Below are 20105 nucleotides of genomic sequence, written 5' to 3' on the forward strand. Positions count from 1 at the left end.
GAATATTTTCATTAATCATTGTAGCCACTTTATTGTGGCATTTCTCAAATTCAGATTATGTAATCTTGCTCTAAGAACTGATAAGGTGGTCAAAAGTTTCATCTTTTTCTTACATAAATGACATTAACTATCTGTAACTATTTTTCCAGTATTGCCTTGAAGTTATTTGTCTAAAGTGCCTATTCTTATACTGCAAATAAAGGTCTTTCAGTTCCCATTCTGTAACCATTTCCAGATGGTGCCCTTCTTGGCAATTCCTACTATGCTAATAGTATCTTGTTTTGTCAGGCTTCAAGGCAATTTTTCATAATTTTATTTCTATATGTGTCTATTGATTCCTCAGTTATTCAATATATTCTCCCTAAATACCTGTATCAGTGTTTTCTCTTTGTTTTTGTTTTTTATGTATTTACTCAAGAATCTTTTCTCTACTTCAACATTTTCCTTTATTTACAGTAAACGCTGGCCCCCAATGGTATGAAATCATATTAATTCTGCAGTGTGGATGCAATGTTAAAGTTTAAAAAAATGAACTTTATAATTCTGTTTTAGGAAGCAAGCCAGCAAGTTTATTATTATGTACTAAAGAGGATTTTATGAGCTAGATAAAAGTTACTGTAGATCTGATAATCAATTATATAATTTGATCTTTACCTTATTTCATTTTTAAAAGATTGAACTATTTTATTTAACATCTACCATTCAACCTATTTAATAAAGGAAACAACCACCAGCGCTGGGACTTCCTTTGCAGGCAAGAAATTTGCAGGTTCAGATCTTTGAATTTCAGTTGTCTGAATTTCCAGTTTAAAGGATTCCAGTTATTATGTGTTGGGAAAGATTTGAAAGCTATTGTCAGTCAGGAGATTATCACAACAACAAAAAAGATGGAAGTATAGTGGTATGCTCCCGCCAATATCACGTGATAGCATGAATAAAGAGAATAAAGCGGAATTCTAGCACCCCTTTTTATTAACAGAAAATCCCCATGAATAAAAAGTGGTACTAGAATTCCTCTTTATTCATGGGATAATTGTGGAATAATTGCGACATCACACAACATTGTGTGATAGTCTTTGTGTTATTGCGTGATATTGACAGGAACATACCGCTATGCTCCTTTCTTTTTTGTTGGTGTGATAATGTCACAATAATAGGTCAATAATAGGTTGGAAAGATAAATAGTTGACCTGATATAAGGCACATTCATACATTTCTAATAAGATCAGATATCAGAAAAGAAAATACTTCTGAACATATATTTATATACAGTTCTAATGAATATACAGGTTTAATAAATATACATTTGGATTTCATTTATGTAAACATTTGTACACACCAACTCAAAGTTCATCAGCATAGCTTTTAATCTATCTATTTCTTCACGTAATTCTCTAATCAGCTTCACATTTGCATCCTGAAAAAGAAAAAAACATACACTCCTTTAAATATCACTCTCATAGAAGTATGAAACTTTTTAAAAATCTAAAATAAATACACTAGATATGTCCTGCCATTATTGTTCCATATAGAGTGGGCTCTTGGTATCCACTGGGGCTTAGGTCCAGAACCCCCTGTGGATACCAAAAGCCATGGATCCTTGAGTCTCATTAAACATAATTGTGTAGTAAAAAGGTGTGCTTTGTATAAAATGCAAATATAAAGGTTTGCTTTTTGGAATTTACATTTTTTTGAATATTTTCAAGCAGTGGATGGTTGAATCTGTGGATAAAAAAATCTGTGGATATGAGGGGCTGGCTGTATTTATATTAATATTCTACTATTTGTGATGGAAAAATCAAGGATTTAATAGAACCCAATGCCTAGCAGAGTGATGGAGTTTCCTTCTTTTGAGGTTTTTAAACAGAGGCTTGGTGGACATCTGTTGGGGTGCTTTGATTGTGAGTTCCTGCATGGGGTTTGGACTGGATGGCCCTTGTGGTCTCTTCCAACTCTTATGATTCTATGCCTATTCAGAAGCAAGTCTACCGAGAGGCCCTGGGTTTAATAGGGTTTGTTGCTGTTGTTAATCGCTCTTGAGTTGACTTCAACTCACAGCAGCCCTGTAGATGAGACTTTTCCAAGTCAGATCCTGCAGGCTCAGGCCACAGCTTCTCTGACTGAGTCCATCCATTTGGCATGTGGTCCCCCTCTTCTTCTGCTGCCTTTCACCTTTTCTAGTATTATTGTCTTTTCTAATGATTATTGCCTTCTTATGATCTAGTCAAAATATAACCGCCTCAACTCAGGGGTGAAGCAGATGGGGCAGGAGTGGCCATAGGTTGCTCCTGCCCCAATTGTTGTGGGACCACCGTGGGAGTGTGGCAACCAGATGCCATGGTCCCAAGGGCAGCTACTGCCACAGTCCCAAAAAGGCCGCACGTCAGATTTAGTGAACTCAGATTTCAGAAACCAAGACAGCATGTTAGTGTAGAAAACTAAAGCTTTATTTTGGCTTTCCAGACAGAAGTTCACCAGAGACATGGTAGTGTCAAATCTGGTTTCCCCCAAATCACCCAGCCTTTGGGCTCCTTTCCCCAGCCATGGTCCGCACGCTTTCAACTACATCAAAGGTCTCTTTAAACTTGACGCTTTTCCTCCAACTTTCCCATCTCCCATATCAATCCATCTATCACAGGAAAGGAGGTGTTCTTTTGCTGGGAATCAAAATCTTTCCTTATGCCATTACCATCTGATCCCTATTTGCATTCCATTCAGATTACCGGCCCCTCCCTTTTTTATTTCTTTTTATTTCCCCAAAGCTCTATTTCACCATATCATTTATCCCCATTCCCTCATATTCCTTATGGTGACAGATCCATACACTTCTGGGCCATGGGACTGTGGCAACCAGTCGCCGTGGTCCGAAGGGCAGCTGCTGCTGCAGTCCCAAAAGGGCCGCGAAAAGAAGCAATAATAATAATAAATTTTATTTATATACCACTTTTCCACAGATCAAAGCGGTGTACAGACAATAAGAAACCACTCTTTTTGCACCTGGGTTTGGGCCACGTTAGGCAGCCCTGACATCACCTCTGCACAATTTGGGGGCATGCACCATGTGCATGCCCCACCATTGGATCACCCCAAGGCAGTCTTTTTGGGCCATCTGTTTGAGCCCTTAGTCATCTTGGCTTCCAGGGAGAGTTCAGGCTTGATTTGTTCAAGGACCCATTTGTTTTACTTCTTCCATATTATTCTCAGCACTCTTCTTCAGCAGCACATCTCAAATGAGTTTATTTTCTTCCTATCTGCTTTCTTCACTGTCCAGCTCTTAAATCCATACATGGTGATGGGGAATATGATAATAGGATTTAGTATGAGATAAGCAGATTTAGGATTGGCATGTAAACACTGTTATTGAGTGTCTTTTCAAATGGCAGACTGCTTTATGTGATATATGCACAAAAAAGTATTAAGTATTAAGTAAAAACAGCAAAGTAGCTCACCTCATTTACTCGAGGTTTGTTAATAATGTTTTTGGCATTTGAGGCATATCGCAAGGTGCTCATGGTCTCATTGTAACAAGAGCTTGCAGGAGAGATAGCTACAGATAAAAAAAGATGGTTATTTGTTTTATAAAATAAAACTGCTATAGAGACAATAATTTCTGCTTCCTATGCATACCTGTTTTTGATCCTATTTTTGTTGCAACCAGATTATCAAGGACAGAAATTCTGTCCATAATAGAATCTGTTTGTTTGTTTTTTTAAGCAGGGCAGCAGAGTGTATATAAACAACAGAGTACTCCTGCCTTTTGAGAACTGCCAAATTGGCCATATGGTCTTGTCCAAGGATAACTTTAAAGTCCTTAGCTATACTGGGATCTAAAGTTGCATGGAGATCTGAAGTTGTATCATTGGCCCCATTCAGACTGTCAAAATAAAGCTGCTTCGTGTCACTTTGGAGGTATGCTCTTTAATGATGCATGTGTCCTAAGAGTCCGGAAGCTGCGTCAAAGCTGTGCTCCAGTCCTTAGGACTGGATCATGACTTTGGTATGGCTTCTGGACTCCTAGGACGCATGCAACATTTAAACAGCATACCTCCAAAGTGACCCAAAGCAGCTTTATTTTGGCCTGTCTGTATGGGGCCATAGAATCTTATTTTACACTGGGGCCCTACAAAGAATGTATGATGCTTTCACAGATCATTGGCCACAACTGAATGTTGTTAAATGAGGACAGATCACAGTAGATATATTAAATACACTTTTTTTTTGCCAAAATACATTTTGCTGAAGATAAGGGATACACAGCAGATGACTTTCTTTTGGGATAAACTCACAACATAAGTCTCTTAAGATGTCAGCTTTCTGGAAACAGACAAACTGATGGATAATCAAATAGAGAGACCAGAAACTGCAGGCACAGGTGGCACCTATTCATAAAAAGGTGAGTCTGACCTGGCCTTGCTGGAACATACTTTAAGTACATTCAGAATGAAACACTGCAACACTCAATCTTTGATCCATATGGAAGGCTCTGATGAATGGTTGGTATTTGGAGAACATGACATATTTTGCAACAGCTTAATTGACCTCTGGTTCATTTCCCAGAAAAATCAAAGGTTCAACAGGGGGGCATCTCACCTCACCATCTTACCTTGAAGGCCCTATATGCATAGACAGCTTGTGACCAAAGTGTGTGTTGATGGTGAGGTGAGATGCTCCCCTGCTTGGATAATGGGCTGCATCTGCATGTTTAAATTGGGCTCAGGTTACCTGGTCTTTAAAATCAACTAGTGAAGCTCTTTTAACAGAAATCATGTAAGAGGCCAGAATTCAGAAGATAGGTCTTTTCTATGGTAGTGCCTAAATTTTGGAATTTCCTGTTGTGAGGTCTGTTTAACTGGCCTCTCTGTTGTCCTCCTCTTTAATCAACACATTTTTGTTTCAACAAGCATTTGGCTGGGCCTGATGAGATAGGCCATTCTTTTAGTTGTTGTTGTTGTGCTCCTTCAAGTTGTTTCTGACTTATGGCAACTTTAAGATGAACCAATCTTAGGGTTTTCTTGGCAAGGTTTATGCACAGGGCATTTGCCTTTACCTTCCTCTGAGGCTGAAAGAGTGTGACTTGCCCAAGACCACCCGGTGGGTTTCCATGGATGAGCAAGATATTGAACCATGGTCTCCAGAGTCATATTCCAATACTCAAACCATTACCTGTATGGCATTCTGGTCCTGCTTCTTTTATCATTGTATTGTTACTGTTTTATAACTGAATTTTGAGTCTTTTTAAAATGTTACTAATCACCATGAGTATTATGAATACGATAAAAAGATGCCTTATAAATCTCAGTACAGCCAGTGTGGTGTAATGGTTTGAGTGCTGGACTATCACTCTGGAGATCAGGGTTTGATTCCCTGCTCAGTCATGAAACTCACTGGGTGACCTTCAGCAAGTTACATCCTCTCAGCCTCTGGAGGGAAGGCAATGGCAAACCTTTGAATAAATCTTGCCAAGAAACCCCCATGATAGGTTCGCCTTAAGTTGGAAACAACTTGAGGCAGATAACAACAACACAAATCTCATCTTGAGCAACGGAGCAATGTAAAATGTTGTATCTACCTTTATTTATTTATTTATTTATTTCTAAATTTTCAAGTTATCTTTCATTCATATGGATACAATGACAGTGTTTTAATACAGTTACAATAATTAAACAATTAAGACAAGAAAGAAGTCAAATATGACATCAACACAAATAAAAGCAGAAAAAACAATAAAACAGATAATCTCAAAATAGTTTGGGTAAACACAAAAGTTTTCACCTGACACTAAAAAAACTGCAATGCTGGAACCAATCAGAGCTCCATGAGTAGAGTATTCCATGGTTGAGTTGACACAATTAAAAATGTTCTCTTTCTTGGGTTTGATGTACTTAAAAAACCACTTCCCACAATGATTTTCAATTACAGTACAGGCTAACTAAAATGGAGAGAAATGATTCTGCAGATATTTCATTATATTAATTCAGAGAGCCACTACTCAAGATTTCTTCTATGATGCATATGCCTGAATAATGCATTTTGACCAGCATTGGTCGATGACACAGGATTAAGTGAAAAAGTCTTCTTCTTCTGTAATAGCCAATGCTGCATAATTAGTAAGATTTACACCCTTTTTATGTTTATCATCTTTACTTGGCAATGTGGTATTAATCCACCTCCACACTCTACAACATATTTTGCATTCTCATTATAGGCTTAAAGTTTTCTATTAAGGAAAAAAAAAGCATCCTATTTATCTCCTAAAATCATGGTTTTTATTTTGAAATTAAGAACTGAACTTTTAAAGATGCAAAAGCTACCACTTACCATCCTTTAATTATATTCCTCAGTACAACATGGAAGGAGAACAAAACTTACTTGCAATCATAATGGTCTTAGAATTGCCACCCAGACTATCCTTTAGAAGCCAAGTGAGAATGGAGTCACGATAGGGAATGTACGCTTGCCGCCTATGGCTGCTGATACTGGCTCCGCAGGGATTGTCTGTATGGCTGCTATCAACTTCACTGGCTATGCTGTTTATGCTCTGGCAGCTGCTGAACATCTGAGAATTTTGTGCTTAGAAGATTGGAGAGACAAAAAGACGTTTAGTTCTATACAATAAATATTCATAATTTACTTATTACAAGAGAGACAGAAATCTGTTATAGGAGATACAGACAAATTTATGTAGCATTTGTGTCACTGGGTTATGACAGTACTCAGAACTAAAGCCATGATATTTGTCACTGAGTAAATATGATTCTTTTACCAATTAGTATCACCACTACAAATGGGTAGCTGGGTGGAACATTAAAACTCTCAGAAATGCCAGTGTAAGTGATGATAAATACAGATCTCCTTCACTCTCCTCACCTTTCTTCAGCTTCTTAACATTCTTTGCTAGACAAATACTCCCATAGTTTTGTGAACCTCATGCAATATACTTAAATTTTTTGAGGCAACTCTCTGTTCCCTAAATTGGCGACTGCTATTTGGAGCCAGCCACAGATGGGAATTTCTCATCCTGTGTGTGATCTTATTATTTGCAGGGTTTTAAAAATTTTTTATAAGTTGAATATCTTTTATCTGAAATGCTGGGGACCAGATGTGGTTTGGATTTCAGATTTTGGAATATTTGCATAAACAGTGTGCCCGCGCTATAGGCAAGCACCCCATACGCGGCTTCCTGCTTACGTGGAAGCTGCGCGATGGGAGAATGAATGATGCGCCCGCCCGTGGGACTTGAGCTTATGGGTTATTCGGCTTACGTGGAGCAGTCTGGAACGGATCCCCGCATAAGCCAAGGGACCACTGTACATATCTTGGAGATAGGATCAAGTCTAAAGATTAAATTAATTTATGTTTCATATACATTTTATACACAAAGCCTAAAGTTTATTTTATGCACAATATTTTAAAATAATTTTGAGCATGAAGCAAGGTTTGTGTACACTGAATCATCAGAAAGCAAAGGTGTCACTATCTCAGCCACCCAAGGAAAGGTTTTAGTTTTTGGAGTATTTTTGATTTCAGAATTATAGATATGGAATACTCAACTGTAACATCAATATTCCCACTCATAGAATCATAGAGTTGGAAGAGACTGTAAGGACTATCCAGTTCAACTCCCTGCCATGCAGGAAATCTAAATCAAAGCATCCCCACTCAAAACACAAAGTTATTTCTTCTTTAAAGTAGAATATATAATATATACTATTTTACAAAGACTTCAACAATTTACCCTGCTATAGTAGAATGCAGAGACATTATCATAATTGTTTGTTATGTTTCACAGTAAAATTCTTTATGAAGTATGTACTGCATTGTTGTGCTCAAATATTAATCAAAGAAAAGGTAACATTATTTATACCTAAAGAAGAGATAACAATTCCAAGAGTAACCAATGATTTATTAATGTTGGCCCCTTCTGTGATTCGATCTTTGCAGTAACTATAATCAGCTCTTTCACTGAAACACAGAATGAAAAACATGAAGTAATATAGTTTAGAAGGATTAAACAATACTTAAAAGCCAGAAGTATAAAAACCAAACAATGAAAGCCAAATAAAAGCTCAACTAATATTTTTTAAAAATCAATCTGTTAATCACCTACCACTACTTCCAAGAGCCAGTCGAAAAAGTAAAGCGTAATAATAGCAACAATAACTGAATGAATTGCCATTACAATAGTACAATTACAAGTCGTCTTTCCATGTTATCCGAATGTGCCATGTTATCCAACAATACGTCACTGATTGCTAGATTCTTAAATAGAAATCTAATTCTAGATTCTGGGGCTGCATCTGCACTGTTTAAATAATCCAGGTTGACACCACTTTAACTGCCATGTCTCAATGCTATGGAATTCTGGGAACTGTAGTTTTGTGAGACTATTATTATTATTATTATTATTATGCTTTATTTATAAAGCACTGTAAATTTATTACTACTACTACTGGTTTCACAGTCTATCAGGTGTTAATGGACTGCAATTTCAGACCATCAGTGATTTGGATTCTGTCTAAAAGTCTAGAAAATACATACCAAACAATGCTGCTTTTTGAAATTGTGCCACTATAATCTTATCTATGTCAACTACATTGAGATGTTTTGTCAGTCTATTTGGAATTGCTTCCAGAGCACACATCACTATTGATGCCACAGTTGTTTTATTTTCCAAATGGTACTGAATCTCAATTTGTAGGTCCAGATATCTCATAATCACTTCCCTCTGTTTGATTTTGCAGGCCCTGGGATTGCCACATCTACAATCCAAGCTTTATCTCAACCACAGTTATAGTGGCCATGTTATGTTCTAACTGTTTTTCAGTTTAATCTTAAAGTCCCATAGGATTTTTACATCACCATTTCTGACAAATTTTTCATATGTTCTCACCAGTTCCTTGTAAATGGTACATCATATTTTTGCATAGATTCCAATTAATCATTGTAGCCACTTTATTGTAGCATTTCTTATACAGTATTCAGACTATGTAATCTTGCTCCATTGACTGATAAGGTAGTCAAAAGTTTCATTTTTTCTTTACGCAAATGACATTAACTATCTGTAACTATTTTTTCAGTATTTGCCTTGATATTATTTGTCCAAAGCATCTAATCTTACATTGCAAATAAAGTTCCTTCAGTTCCCATTCTGTAACCATTTCCAGATGTTGTCTTTCTCAGCAATGCTTATAATGTCCTGATTACGGTACTGTATGTAGTAGTTTGTTTTGCTAGGCTTCAAGGCAAATTTTCACAATTTTATTTCTATATAGGTCTTTTGATTCTTCAGTATTCAACATAGTCTCCCTTCATATATATCAATTTTTGTTTTTGTTTTGGGTTTATAAAATATATTAACTCAAGCTTCAGCAGTTTGCTTCACTTGTAGTAAGCCTGGACACAAATGTTACATGTTAGATATGGTTGATTAATATCGCTTTGGGAATGTAAACATAGTTTGACAACATTATGTTTAGAATTCTTCTATTTGGTTAGAATAAGGGATACTGCAATCCCACCATGTTTGGAATGCCAATTTCCCTATCCCTGTCTTAGTACTATATAAAGGAATATATAAAACAAAAAATAAATAAAAGGAATAACAATTTTAGGGGCTTTTCATTTATAGCAGAGTTACTTGAAGTGCTGCTGCATGCACTGGTGCTGATCTGTGAGCTCTGCATTTTGTAGCAAATTTCCAGGGAAGAAAGTGCAGCCAGGTTGATTACAGGTGCTTCTCGTTATGACCATATAACACTGGTCTTGAAGTCTCTTCACTGGCTGCCAATTAGTTTCTGGCCAAGGTACAAGGTGTTGGTTATTACCTTTAAAGCCCTACATGGCTTGGGACCAGAATACTTAAGGGATCGTCTTCTCCCGTACTGTCCTTCCTGCACACTATGGTCCTCAGGGAAGAACCTATTTCAGCCAAAAAAATCTAGCCTGATTTCAGTAACCCAGAGGGCCTTCTCTACTGCTGCTTCAAAGCTATGGAATGACCTGCCAGGGGAGATCCGTTATATTCCCCCTCTCACAGTCTTTAAGGCTCTTAAGATGGATCTTTTCTAGCAGGCCTTCCCAACTTCATTCCTCTCCCCAAATACTATGATCTACGTTGGGTGCCTACCTATTATTTCCCCCTTTTTAAGATATTGTATTTAACTGTTTTCAAATTGTGATAGTTTAATTGTAATTTTAGTATTGGGAGGGGGGGTTGGGAAGGGACTAAATTTGGATTTTATTGTATTCCATGTATTTTTACTGTTGTAACCCGCCCGGATTCCTCGTGATTGGACGGGCTATAAATAAATAAGTTGTTGTTGTTGTTGTTATATTAATGGGCACAAATATGGTGCTAGCTCCTGGAACAGGAAAGGGGGTTGGGGTATCTTTGTTCTTAACTGCCCTTGAGTCGATCTCAACTAACAGTGACCCTGTGGATGAAACATCTTCAAGATTCCCTATCCTACACTGCTCTGCTTAGTTCCAGTAAAGTCATGTCTGTGACCTCCTTAATAGAATTCATCCATCTAGCATGTGGTATTTCTCTCCTTCTACTTCCTGCCACCTTTTCAAGCATTATTATTTTTTCCCAACGAGTTATGCTTTTTCATGATGTGACCCAAGTATGATAGTCTCAGTTTAGTCATCTTGGATTCCAGGTCAATTCCTTGCTTGATCTGTTCTAGGACCCATTTGCTTATCTTTGTTTCTGTTTAGGGAATCCTTAGCACTCTTCTCCAGCAACACATCTCAAATGAATTTATTTTTCTTCCTATCCGCCTTCTTAACTATCCAGCTCTCACATCCATACATGGTAACAGGGAATACAATGGCTTGTATGATTCTAAATTTTGTGGTTAGTTGTGTATCTTTACATTTTAGGATCTTTCCTAGTTCTTGCATAGCTGCTCTCCCCATTCTTAGCCTTCTTCTAATTTCTTGGCTTCAGTCCCTGTTCTAGGCAATATTTGATCCCAGGCATGAAAATTCTTTTATTTGTTCTATTTTCTCATTGTCTAGGTTGAATTTCTGTAGGCTCTCTCTGGTCATTATTTTTGTTTTCTTTATGTTCAACAGTAGGCCTGCCTTTGCACTTTCTTCTTTGATTTTCCTTAGCAGGTGTTCAAGGTCTATGATGTTTTCTGTTAGTAGTACTGTATAGTGTTGTCTGCATATCTTAGACTGTTGATATTCCATCCTTCTATTTTCACTCCTCTGTCTTTTGTGTCCATGCCTGCTTTTCTTATAATATGTTCTACATATAAGTTGAACAGATAGGATGAAAAGATGCCTTGCCTGACCCCTTTGCCAATTGGGAACCATTCTGTTACTTCGTGTTCTGTTCTGACAGTAGCCTCCTGTCCTGAGTACAGATTTCTCATCAGAACTATCAGACGTATTGGTATTCCCATGTCTTTAAGAGTGTTCCATAGCCTTTCATAATCTATGCAGTCAAAAGCTTTGCTATAATCTATAAAGCATATGCTGATTTTCTTTTGGAGTTCCTTGTTGTATTTCACTATCCACCATATGTTTGCAATGTAGTCCCTAGTGCCTCTTTCTTTCCTGAATCCTGCTTGGACCTCTGGGGTTTCTCTCTCCACGTATGGTTGGAGTCTGTGTTGCAGAAGTTTGAACATAATTTTGCTTGCTTAGGAGATTAGTGCGTGCTATGGTCCTATGGTTGCTGCAATCTTTTGTGTCTTTTTTTTGTAACTCTTCTATGTATTGCATTCAGCATCTTTTTATTCCTTTCTGGTCTTGAATTATCTTCCTTGTCATAGAGCATTCTGGACCCTGCTTTAAATTTCCCTTTGATTTTCCAGATCTTGTGGAATAGGTCGCTTGTTTCCCCCTTTTTGTTGTTGTCTTATATTTCTCTGCATTTGTCATTGTAGTAGTTTTCTTTTTCTTCGCACACTACCATATTTTCCAGTGTATGAGACGACTGGGCGTATAAGACGACTCCCAACTTTTCCAATTAAAATATAGAGTTTGGGATATACTCACTGTATAAGACTACCTCTCTTCCAATGCACACCAAATAAAAAATTTTAAAAAACAGATTTGATTTCAATATGGTAATTTTAATTCAAATGCTTATGACATGCAGATACTTAGCAGGAAAACTTGTTGTATACAAAGCCTGCTTGGAGTGGACTGCATACAAAGCCTGTAGATTCTCCAGTCCGGCTCGCAGGTTTCAGCACCCGCCCTATAAGATGAAACCCGGCGTATAAGACGACCCCTGACTTTTGAGAAGATTTTTCTGGGTTAAAAAGTAGTCTTATATGCCAGAAAATACAGTAATTGTACTGCTGTATTCATGGTTCTAAGTTTGTTCCTGTCTCCCTTTTGTTTTGCTTCTCTTCTTTCTTTTACTGCTTTTACAGTTTTATCTGTCATTCATGGTTTCTTAATCTTTCGTTTTGGCTATTGAAAGTATCTGTTTGCATTCTTCTTTTATTGTGTCCCTGGCCTCTGCCCATAGTTCTTCTGGTTCTCAATAGTTTATGCTTAGTAGCACAAATTTGTTCCTTATAAAGTGTGCCCACACCATGCGCAGATGCATTTTACACAGCTTCCAGCTTATGTGGAAGCTGCTTGGGGAGGAAAACAATGGTCTGTGCGCCCAAGGCGCATGTGTGCACCGCTCCGCCACATGCACGTGCCCTATTATTTTCTATGGGGTTTGAGCATAGGCGGATTTTTCGGATCCCTCACATAAGGAGAGGGCCCACTGTATTAGCAATAAATTCTGTTGAGATATTGTTTAGATTGTATTTTGGGAGGATGCTTGGTTTTGGTTTTTTCTTCAGTTTTACTTTTACTTTTGATATAAGTAATTCATTATCCAATGCACAGTGAGCACAAGGTCTAGTCTTGACCACCAGTATGGAGCTTCTCCATCTTTTACTTCCAATTATATAATCTATGTGGTTTTTTTGCTGGCCATCTGGGGATGTCAATATGTATAGCCTTCTTTTTATTTGTATGAAAATTGTTTACAATGAATAAGTTGTTGGCTTTACAAAATCTATCAAACAATCACTTTTAAAATTTCTTTTTCCTAATCTGAATCTGCCTACTGTTTTTGATTCTTCTTTGCTTCCAACTTTGGCATTCCAGTCGCCTATGATGTCCTTGGGACATCTACTAGTCCCCCATATCAGATAGTTTAAGAAAAACTGATTTACAGTATTTCTTCTACAATAATATATATAAAAAATAACATTTCCTTGAAAGATGTACAGCTATTTGTTTCCTCTCCCACTGTGGCTGTAGAATTATGTCAAATGGGTTATAGATTTGGCATTTCTGCCCTGTCTGAACAGTGTGCCTTTAAACATTATTCAGAATCTTCTGCAACACAGAGAGATCTCAAAGCAAACAAGTTAATATAGAAAAATCATCTTATAGATTGCTATCTTGGGAAACAGAATATTACCTGCCTGCAAGGTCCACTAAATTGATCTTGCTTGTAATTTCAGAAGGCAGATTGTTATATAGTATAGCCTGAAAGGAAACAAATTCAAGTATTATAGTTTTCTGTAACAATTCAATCAAGGTTAAAAGAACGTTATTTGTCTATTCCCACCCACCCCCTAGGAATCTCCAAGAGATTTACAAAGCAGGTGTTCATTCTTCACATGAACTGCTAAACAGGGACACAAAATCTGCCCTCCAGTTCATGTATACTAGTTTATACAGATTTTACCACAGTGGGACTTCACCAGAGGCAAATTTGCATGCTATGTCCCCTTATAAAGAGCTTCAGTGAACTGCACATTGAAACACAACACATACTATAGAATAATTTATTGTGGCTGAAGGAGCACTATTAGATGCTTTTTTCCAGATGTTTCTATCAGAAACATTTCTAGCAGCCGAAGAGCAATATTTTCCTCCCCTTACAGCCCACTGAATGTAAAAGAAGGATGTGGTGGGGGGAGAGATAAATGAGGTAGCAGAAGGAGGCAAAGAAAAAAAAAAGAGTAGTGGTAGAAATTACCCTCCAGTAGTCTTCCTCTGAAAAAAAATTCCCCACTGCTGCTTTGGGCAAATACTAGAGACTAATACATACTATAAAGCTCCAGAAAACTAAATGAGTTTTACCAGTCTTTATTGTTCAGCAACCAAAGGCCAATAAACATATTGTTCAACCTAAAGCCTATAAACATATCAAGCATTCAAGAATGCTTGAATGGAAAACAGAACTAACTTGAGTATACTGGATGGTGAAGATTGCATGGGATCTGCTGCTGGCATCATGAACATGTGTAGCTGCCGTAATTCTAAATATAATAAAACAAGAATCATTATTTCTTTTACTATGAGGCAAGGAATGACATTATACAAAAATTATACAATAAAGTTATCACCAATGCCTTTTTCATTAACAGCAATAGCAAAACAAGCAAAAAACATTTTCATAACAAATACATTTTGTACATAAAATTGAAAGTTTTTTGGCAACCACTAATAACATTTTCACAAAAAATGTCCTCAAATATACATACATATATACATATAGAGGGATAGATGGTGGTTGAAAATTGCACATAATTCTCCTAACCTCATAAAGCAAGGGAAATTTGAACTTTTTGTTATCTGCTCATTTCCTGTAAAACTACTGTATATACTCAACTATAAGTTGACCTCACGTATAAGTCGAGGTCAGGTTTTGGGGCCAAAATTATGGATTTTGATATGACGCATGGATAGGTCGAGGGTAAAACTTGGAGGCTCCTTTGGTGTGTGTATGTGTGCGTATAGCAAGAGAGACTCTCATTGAGGCTTTTTGCTTCATCGTTTCAGCCTTCGTTTCAGCTAGATGCAGGAGTGGGAGGGGGACTCTTAAACAAACAGCAACATCAATCAATCACCTGGGACTCTTTCTACTTGGTTCCAGGGAGAAATAAACTCCTCTCCACATCACATGGGGAAATCTGAAAGAGCTGCTATCACATTAACGTAGTGATTCATAAATAAGTCAACCTGAGATTTTGGGATCAATTTTTGGGCATGAATGTTTAGACTTATAGATGAGTATATACACACATATAGCATACATATGAATCAAAATATACTTTTACATGAAGCATATAACTAATGATTTTCAATTATACACAATGAGGTTTTACTCTTAGACTTATCTGGCAAGGTGAGTTTGGAATCGCTTATGTGGCATTTATTCTACATTATAGTATTTACAATGCTCCAAAGCATACTATGATTTTTAAAAAGGAAGTATAAAATGGATTTGGCTTCAGAAACGTATTTTATTCTATCATAGCAAGAACCATTAATGTCTCAATTCTATCAGCATAGACAGAAAAAAATGGAATACAACCTGACTGTCAAGAGAATAAATGATGCTAATATTCTCACAAGTGTTAATCGTTCAGGATAAAAGTTTATAATGTGCCTAAAAATATCAATATAAACAAGAACTAATATATTTACTTTGCAATGTGAGGAGAGTTTTTTAAAAACAGAATACCTGTTTGCTATTCCTTCTTCTAGAAGTCCAACAACTTGTTTGTAGTCTGTAACCACATGTTGAGATAGTCCTAGAGGATTTCCCCCCCAAAACAAAGGAGTAAAATGGTTAGCAAAATTTCCTTTCTGCTCTTTTCTATCTAGTACAGTTAGGGTTCAAAGAATTCAGACAACAATGGAAAACGTGGCTACATGTCTTTTTCTGGAGAGGAGAGAGGAATGACAATTTTCTGTTATGGTCACACCTTCTGAATTAATCAACTCTTGCTTGAAGGGATCTCCTAAACTTTAGGATTTATTATTCTGGGCACAGGATAATAGTAAGAATAGTACAGTAAGAAGAAAGGCCAGAAAATCTCCAGGGCTCACTTGTTGCACATTCAGTTCTTGGAAACTGGCCTTTTAAAAAAATTATACATGCAATAAACAACAAAATAAAATTATATACAGCAAGCAGCCTTTCTCAGACATGGTTATCATTTTTGTGTTGAATATAGTTATATGAATCAATTAAAAAACAGCACAAGGGTAAATAAGACAGCAAAATTCTTTCACAAAACATTCAAAGGACATCCAAATCACAAAACTACAAAATTAAGAATAATAGATGCAGTACTGTACTCCAAAATCCAGATAGCAAATTTGTTTCTCCAAGTCCACTAGAGAGCAGCATAATGTAGAGATGTAACTTCTTCAGTAGCAATTAATATAAATTGCTCAGAGATGAACTGCATTGATACCTTTTCACTGTGAGTCAGTAGCTACTAGAAGTCATTTTGGAGAGGGCAGGAGAAACACAGGAAGCAAAATAACATGACACCTTTCTGCTGAAGTATCAATGTAGGATTCAGAGACTGCATTTACTGTGAAATTTTTAGGCTCCAGAAGTCATCAGGAACTCAAGGAGCTTGCCACAGGTGCTGCAGTAAAGTCTACAGGAAAATCCTGATTGTGATGTTTTGCCATTTCCCCCTCCTTCTACCAGCTGCCAGATGTTTATTTAGTAATAAAGGCTAAAACAGTGGTTCTTTTATTTCCCAGGGCCCCTCTTTTGTTGCTGTGGAACCCCCCCCCCCATATTAAAAAGCCTAAATAACTAAAGAAAACTATGAACACTAAACTATTAACAATTACACCATCTGTTAAACCTTTTCTCAGAGGCTCTGGAGGGGGAGGAAAGACTTTTCTCCTGCTTCTTCCAACCAATTTGCAGCTGGAGCAGATGGTAATGCGCAGGCCCATCCAGCCTCATCCTTGGCTCCTATCACATGGCTGCTCCACTGCAAGGTAAAAAGAGCAGGCAGGCAGGTGGTCTAGCTGTCAGCTCTGCTGCCACTTCTTCCCTGCAGTGGAACAACCTTGTGACAGGCAACATACAGACCCAGCCAGCCAATCTTTGCCTTGGCGCCTGTCACATGGCTGCTCCGCTGTGCAGAGGTGGTGGAGTTGTGTCAGCCAGTTTTTGCCTTTCTCTCCCTCTCCTCCTTTCTAGGAGAAAGATGGGACACTTAAAACAAGGACCTCGGTGATACAGTGAGGGGAAGGGGTCTTAACTTTTTCTTCCAAACTCTCAACTACTAACATCACTGCTGAGGAGGGCTACCTTTGCTTGCTTGCGTGCCTGCCTGCTCACCTGTTCTTTCTTTCCCTCCTTTCCCTCCTTCTCTCATCTCAGTCTCCCCCCCCTCCTATTCTTTCAGTGAAAAAGGGAGGGTTGAAGAAATTCTTCCACAAGCGATTGTAAAGGCAGGCTTCTATAGTTGTAGCACTTTCTTGAGGGCTGGTGTTTGGCTGGGACACTTCTTTACCCTTGTTTCCCCCCCCCCTTTGTTCCCTCCCACTTTCCAATACCCCCTCATACTAATCCTTCAATGCAAAATTGTGTATCTGAACACTTTGCAAATGTCAACATATTCATTCGGGAGGGGGGGGGGGTGCAACCCCTGAAAGGGTGATAAGCCTGACATCACTTATGAAGCCAGTGTAGGGGTGAAGAAACATCTGTATCTTCTCTTCCCTTTCAATGTGGAGGAGAAGGCAAAGGGTTTTTGTTGATGGTGTCACTGTCTGAAGACAGAGTTTGGAAGAAAACACCCCCCCCTCCCCAAGTTGGGTCAGCTCAGTTCCTTATTTCCATCTTTCTCCTGGAGAGGGAGAGAGGAGAGTGAGGCAAAGGCTGGTTGGCCTGCTGTGAGCTCCACGGATACTCAGCTCCTCAGACCATCTCCTCCCCACGGCACAGTGACTTCATGACAAACAACACATTTTCCCAGCCAGTCTTTTCTTGTCTCCTGTCACCTGGCCTCTTTGCTGCAGGGAGGTGGTCAGAGTAACATCTAAGCCAATATGGCCCTCCTGTGAGGACATCAGGGTCCCCTGGGGTCTGAGGATCACAGTTAAGGACCACTGGGCTAAAGCATTAGATGTTCTTAGCTTAAAAGAAAACTTAATGGAAACATTATAGACATTTGTAAAATTATGAATTAAGTGAATAAGCAAATAGTTTAATGTACTGATGTTAAAAATGGTTTAAAATGGATAAAACTTACTGCAGACAGAGTGATAGCTATTTATACAGGTACAGCTATTAACAGATTGACAACAGCTAAATTGAGCCTCCATGTTTGGAGGCAATAAACAACAATTGCTAGGGGGCAATGAGGTAAAACTGTTGCCTTCATGCATTCTTTGGGACTTCCTAAAAGTCTCTGGCTGACTACTGCTAGGAACAGCATGGTGAACTAGATGGAACCTGGCTTTGATCCAGCAAGTTTGTTTTTAACTAAACATGCAATGTACATTTTACTCTTAAATAAAACAAAACATGTTAGTACTAATGCAAAAGGAGTGGCATAAGAAGCACAGTTTTGTTGTTTCAGATAAGAACAATTATTTTTAAATATCACAGAAAAGATCTCAAGGTCTTTTTGGGCTAAATCTGTCTTCCATTACATCATTTCCTGTTTTAAAAGATGCTGGTTCCTTAACAGTTGAGCCATCTGTTAGAGACTTTTGAAACCATTCCAATAAAGAGCACCAAAAGACCTTTCAGTTAAAAGACCAAGATCTCAAAATCTTTTGCACTGAATAATGACAGTCTGGACAGTTTTGCACTTTGCTAAAGATTTAAAATGAAATTTGCAACTTGAAAATGCACTGTGTGTAAAATAGAGCATGAAGAACTTCAGAAGAAATAAGAGGCAGCTTGTATCATACATGATAGGTCATTGTGAATGATTGAAACACTGGATAAAATCCAGCTTGTGTGTTTGAATTACATCTAAGGCTAGAACTAACATTATTGGAAATGTGTGGTATGGCTGCTGTTGAAAGTAATCTTTCGTTCCAGATTATCTCACTTGTTACTTTTTGTGTTCTCTATCACAACATCTTTTTAAAATATTAGTAAATTCAAGATATGTCATTATGTTGTGAATGTCCTTATTCTCTCAAGTAGCTCCAAAGAAGCACAACATGCTAACTAGCAGTATGATTATGTACCAGAATGTTTGATTTTACTAGACAATGTGGATAATAATACATTGAACTGCAGCCTTTAGTGATAGCCACCAGTCACATGCACAGTACTTTTACAGTTCCTGTGATCTCCCAAAGAACACTGTTTACAACTGAAACAAAACATCTTACAACTCTTCTGCAAAATGCTATTTTGTTGGGTTTCTTCTTGCTATCCATAACTATTAGCTGGATTTTAACAAAAAGAATGTATAGAAGACTGGAAAGTATTGTTTTTGCTATGTGTTCCAGAAATCAAACCATGCTTAATTCACCCTTGTCATTAAATTAAGGGTGAAAGAAAGTGGATCAAATGTAATTCAATTCCATTTTGACTAATTCTATCCAAACAAGAGATGTAGACTGCTGTCTTGAGAAAAATTCTGTAGGAAACATTCTCAAGCCATTTAAAATCCAGTAATGTCTCTACAAGGCAAATAATGCCCACAGTCCAGAGGCACACAAAATTTTTGATTTCAGTGAAGAGGGCTGCACCATGGGCATGTCCCTTTGCATACACAAACTATCATATCCTGGAAATTACAAGGGAGCTTCCTATCTGCCACAGAAGTATTTGGCAAAATCAGCGTGGCACTCAGCCTTTTTACCTTTGGGACCTCCTTTTACATCTACATGCGGATGTTACCTCCCCCTCCAACGCAGTATATGAATAAAAATATTTTGTGTTCATATAGTGTGTGCGTTTTCATTTGCACATTAATGTATATTCATATTTTGATGTTTTATAAGGAAATACAGTAACTTCATGCAAATTAGAACAGTTTTAATTAAATAAATTAAATATTCAACTCAACATGTGTCAATTTTATACATAAAAGTTTGGGAAGAGGAGGAGGGATCAGAGCCTCCAAGTCTCATACACCCCCTTCAGTAATTCTCACATGCCCCGGGGGTCCTGCCCCACTGTTTGAGAACAGCTGGGTTATGTATTATTATTATTATTATTAATTATTTTCTTCTTATATCCTGCCTTTCTCCCAATATAGGGACTCAAGGCGGCAAACAGCATATTATTATTATTATTATTATTATTATTATTATTATTATTATTATTATTATTATTA

General features: G+C 37.6%; 1 protein-coding gene across 2 annotated transcripts in view; it reads right to left on the reverse strand.

Annotated features, from left to right (window-relative positions):
* Window positions 1-20105, reverse strand: part of STARD9 (StAR related lipid transfer domain containing 9) — a 130524-nt gene that overhangs the window by 55841 nt on the left and 54578 nt on the right. The window contains exons 1-8 of one of the 2 annotated variants that reach the window (XM_042456037.1): window positions 16653-16880; window positions 15506-15575; window positions 14225-14297; window positions 13451-13518; window positions 7865-7962; window positions 6370-6570; window positions 3450-3547; window positions 1340-1417 (exon numbers count right to left, since the gene is read on the reverse strand). In XM_042456037.1, coding sequence (XP_042311971.1) covers window positions 1340-1417; window positions 3450-3547; window positions 6370-6570; window positions 7865-7962; window positions 13451-13518; window positions 14225-14297; window positions 15506-15575; window positions 16653-16746 — 780 coding nt within the window. In that variant the 5' untranslated portion in view covers window positions 16747-16880. Of the gene's footprint in view, window positions 1-1339; window positions 1418-3449; window positions 3548-6369; window positions 6571-7864; window positions 7963-13450; window positions 13519-14224; window positions 14298-15505; window positions 15576-16652; window positions 16881-20105 lie in introns of those variants that run through there. The other variant, XM_042455973.1, reaches the window with a different exon arrangement.

This window comes from Sceloporus undulatus, chromosome 1 (genome assembly GCF_019175285.1).
Source record: "Sceloporus undulatus isolate JIND9_A2432 ecotype Alabama chromosome 1, SceUnd_v1.1, whole genome shotgun sequence".
Taxonomy (NCBI): Eukaryota; Metazoa; Chordata; class Lepidosauria; order Squamata; family Phrynosomatidae; genus Sceloporus; species Sceloporus undulatus.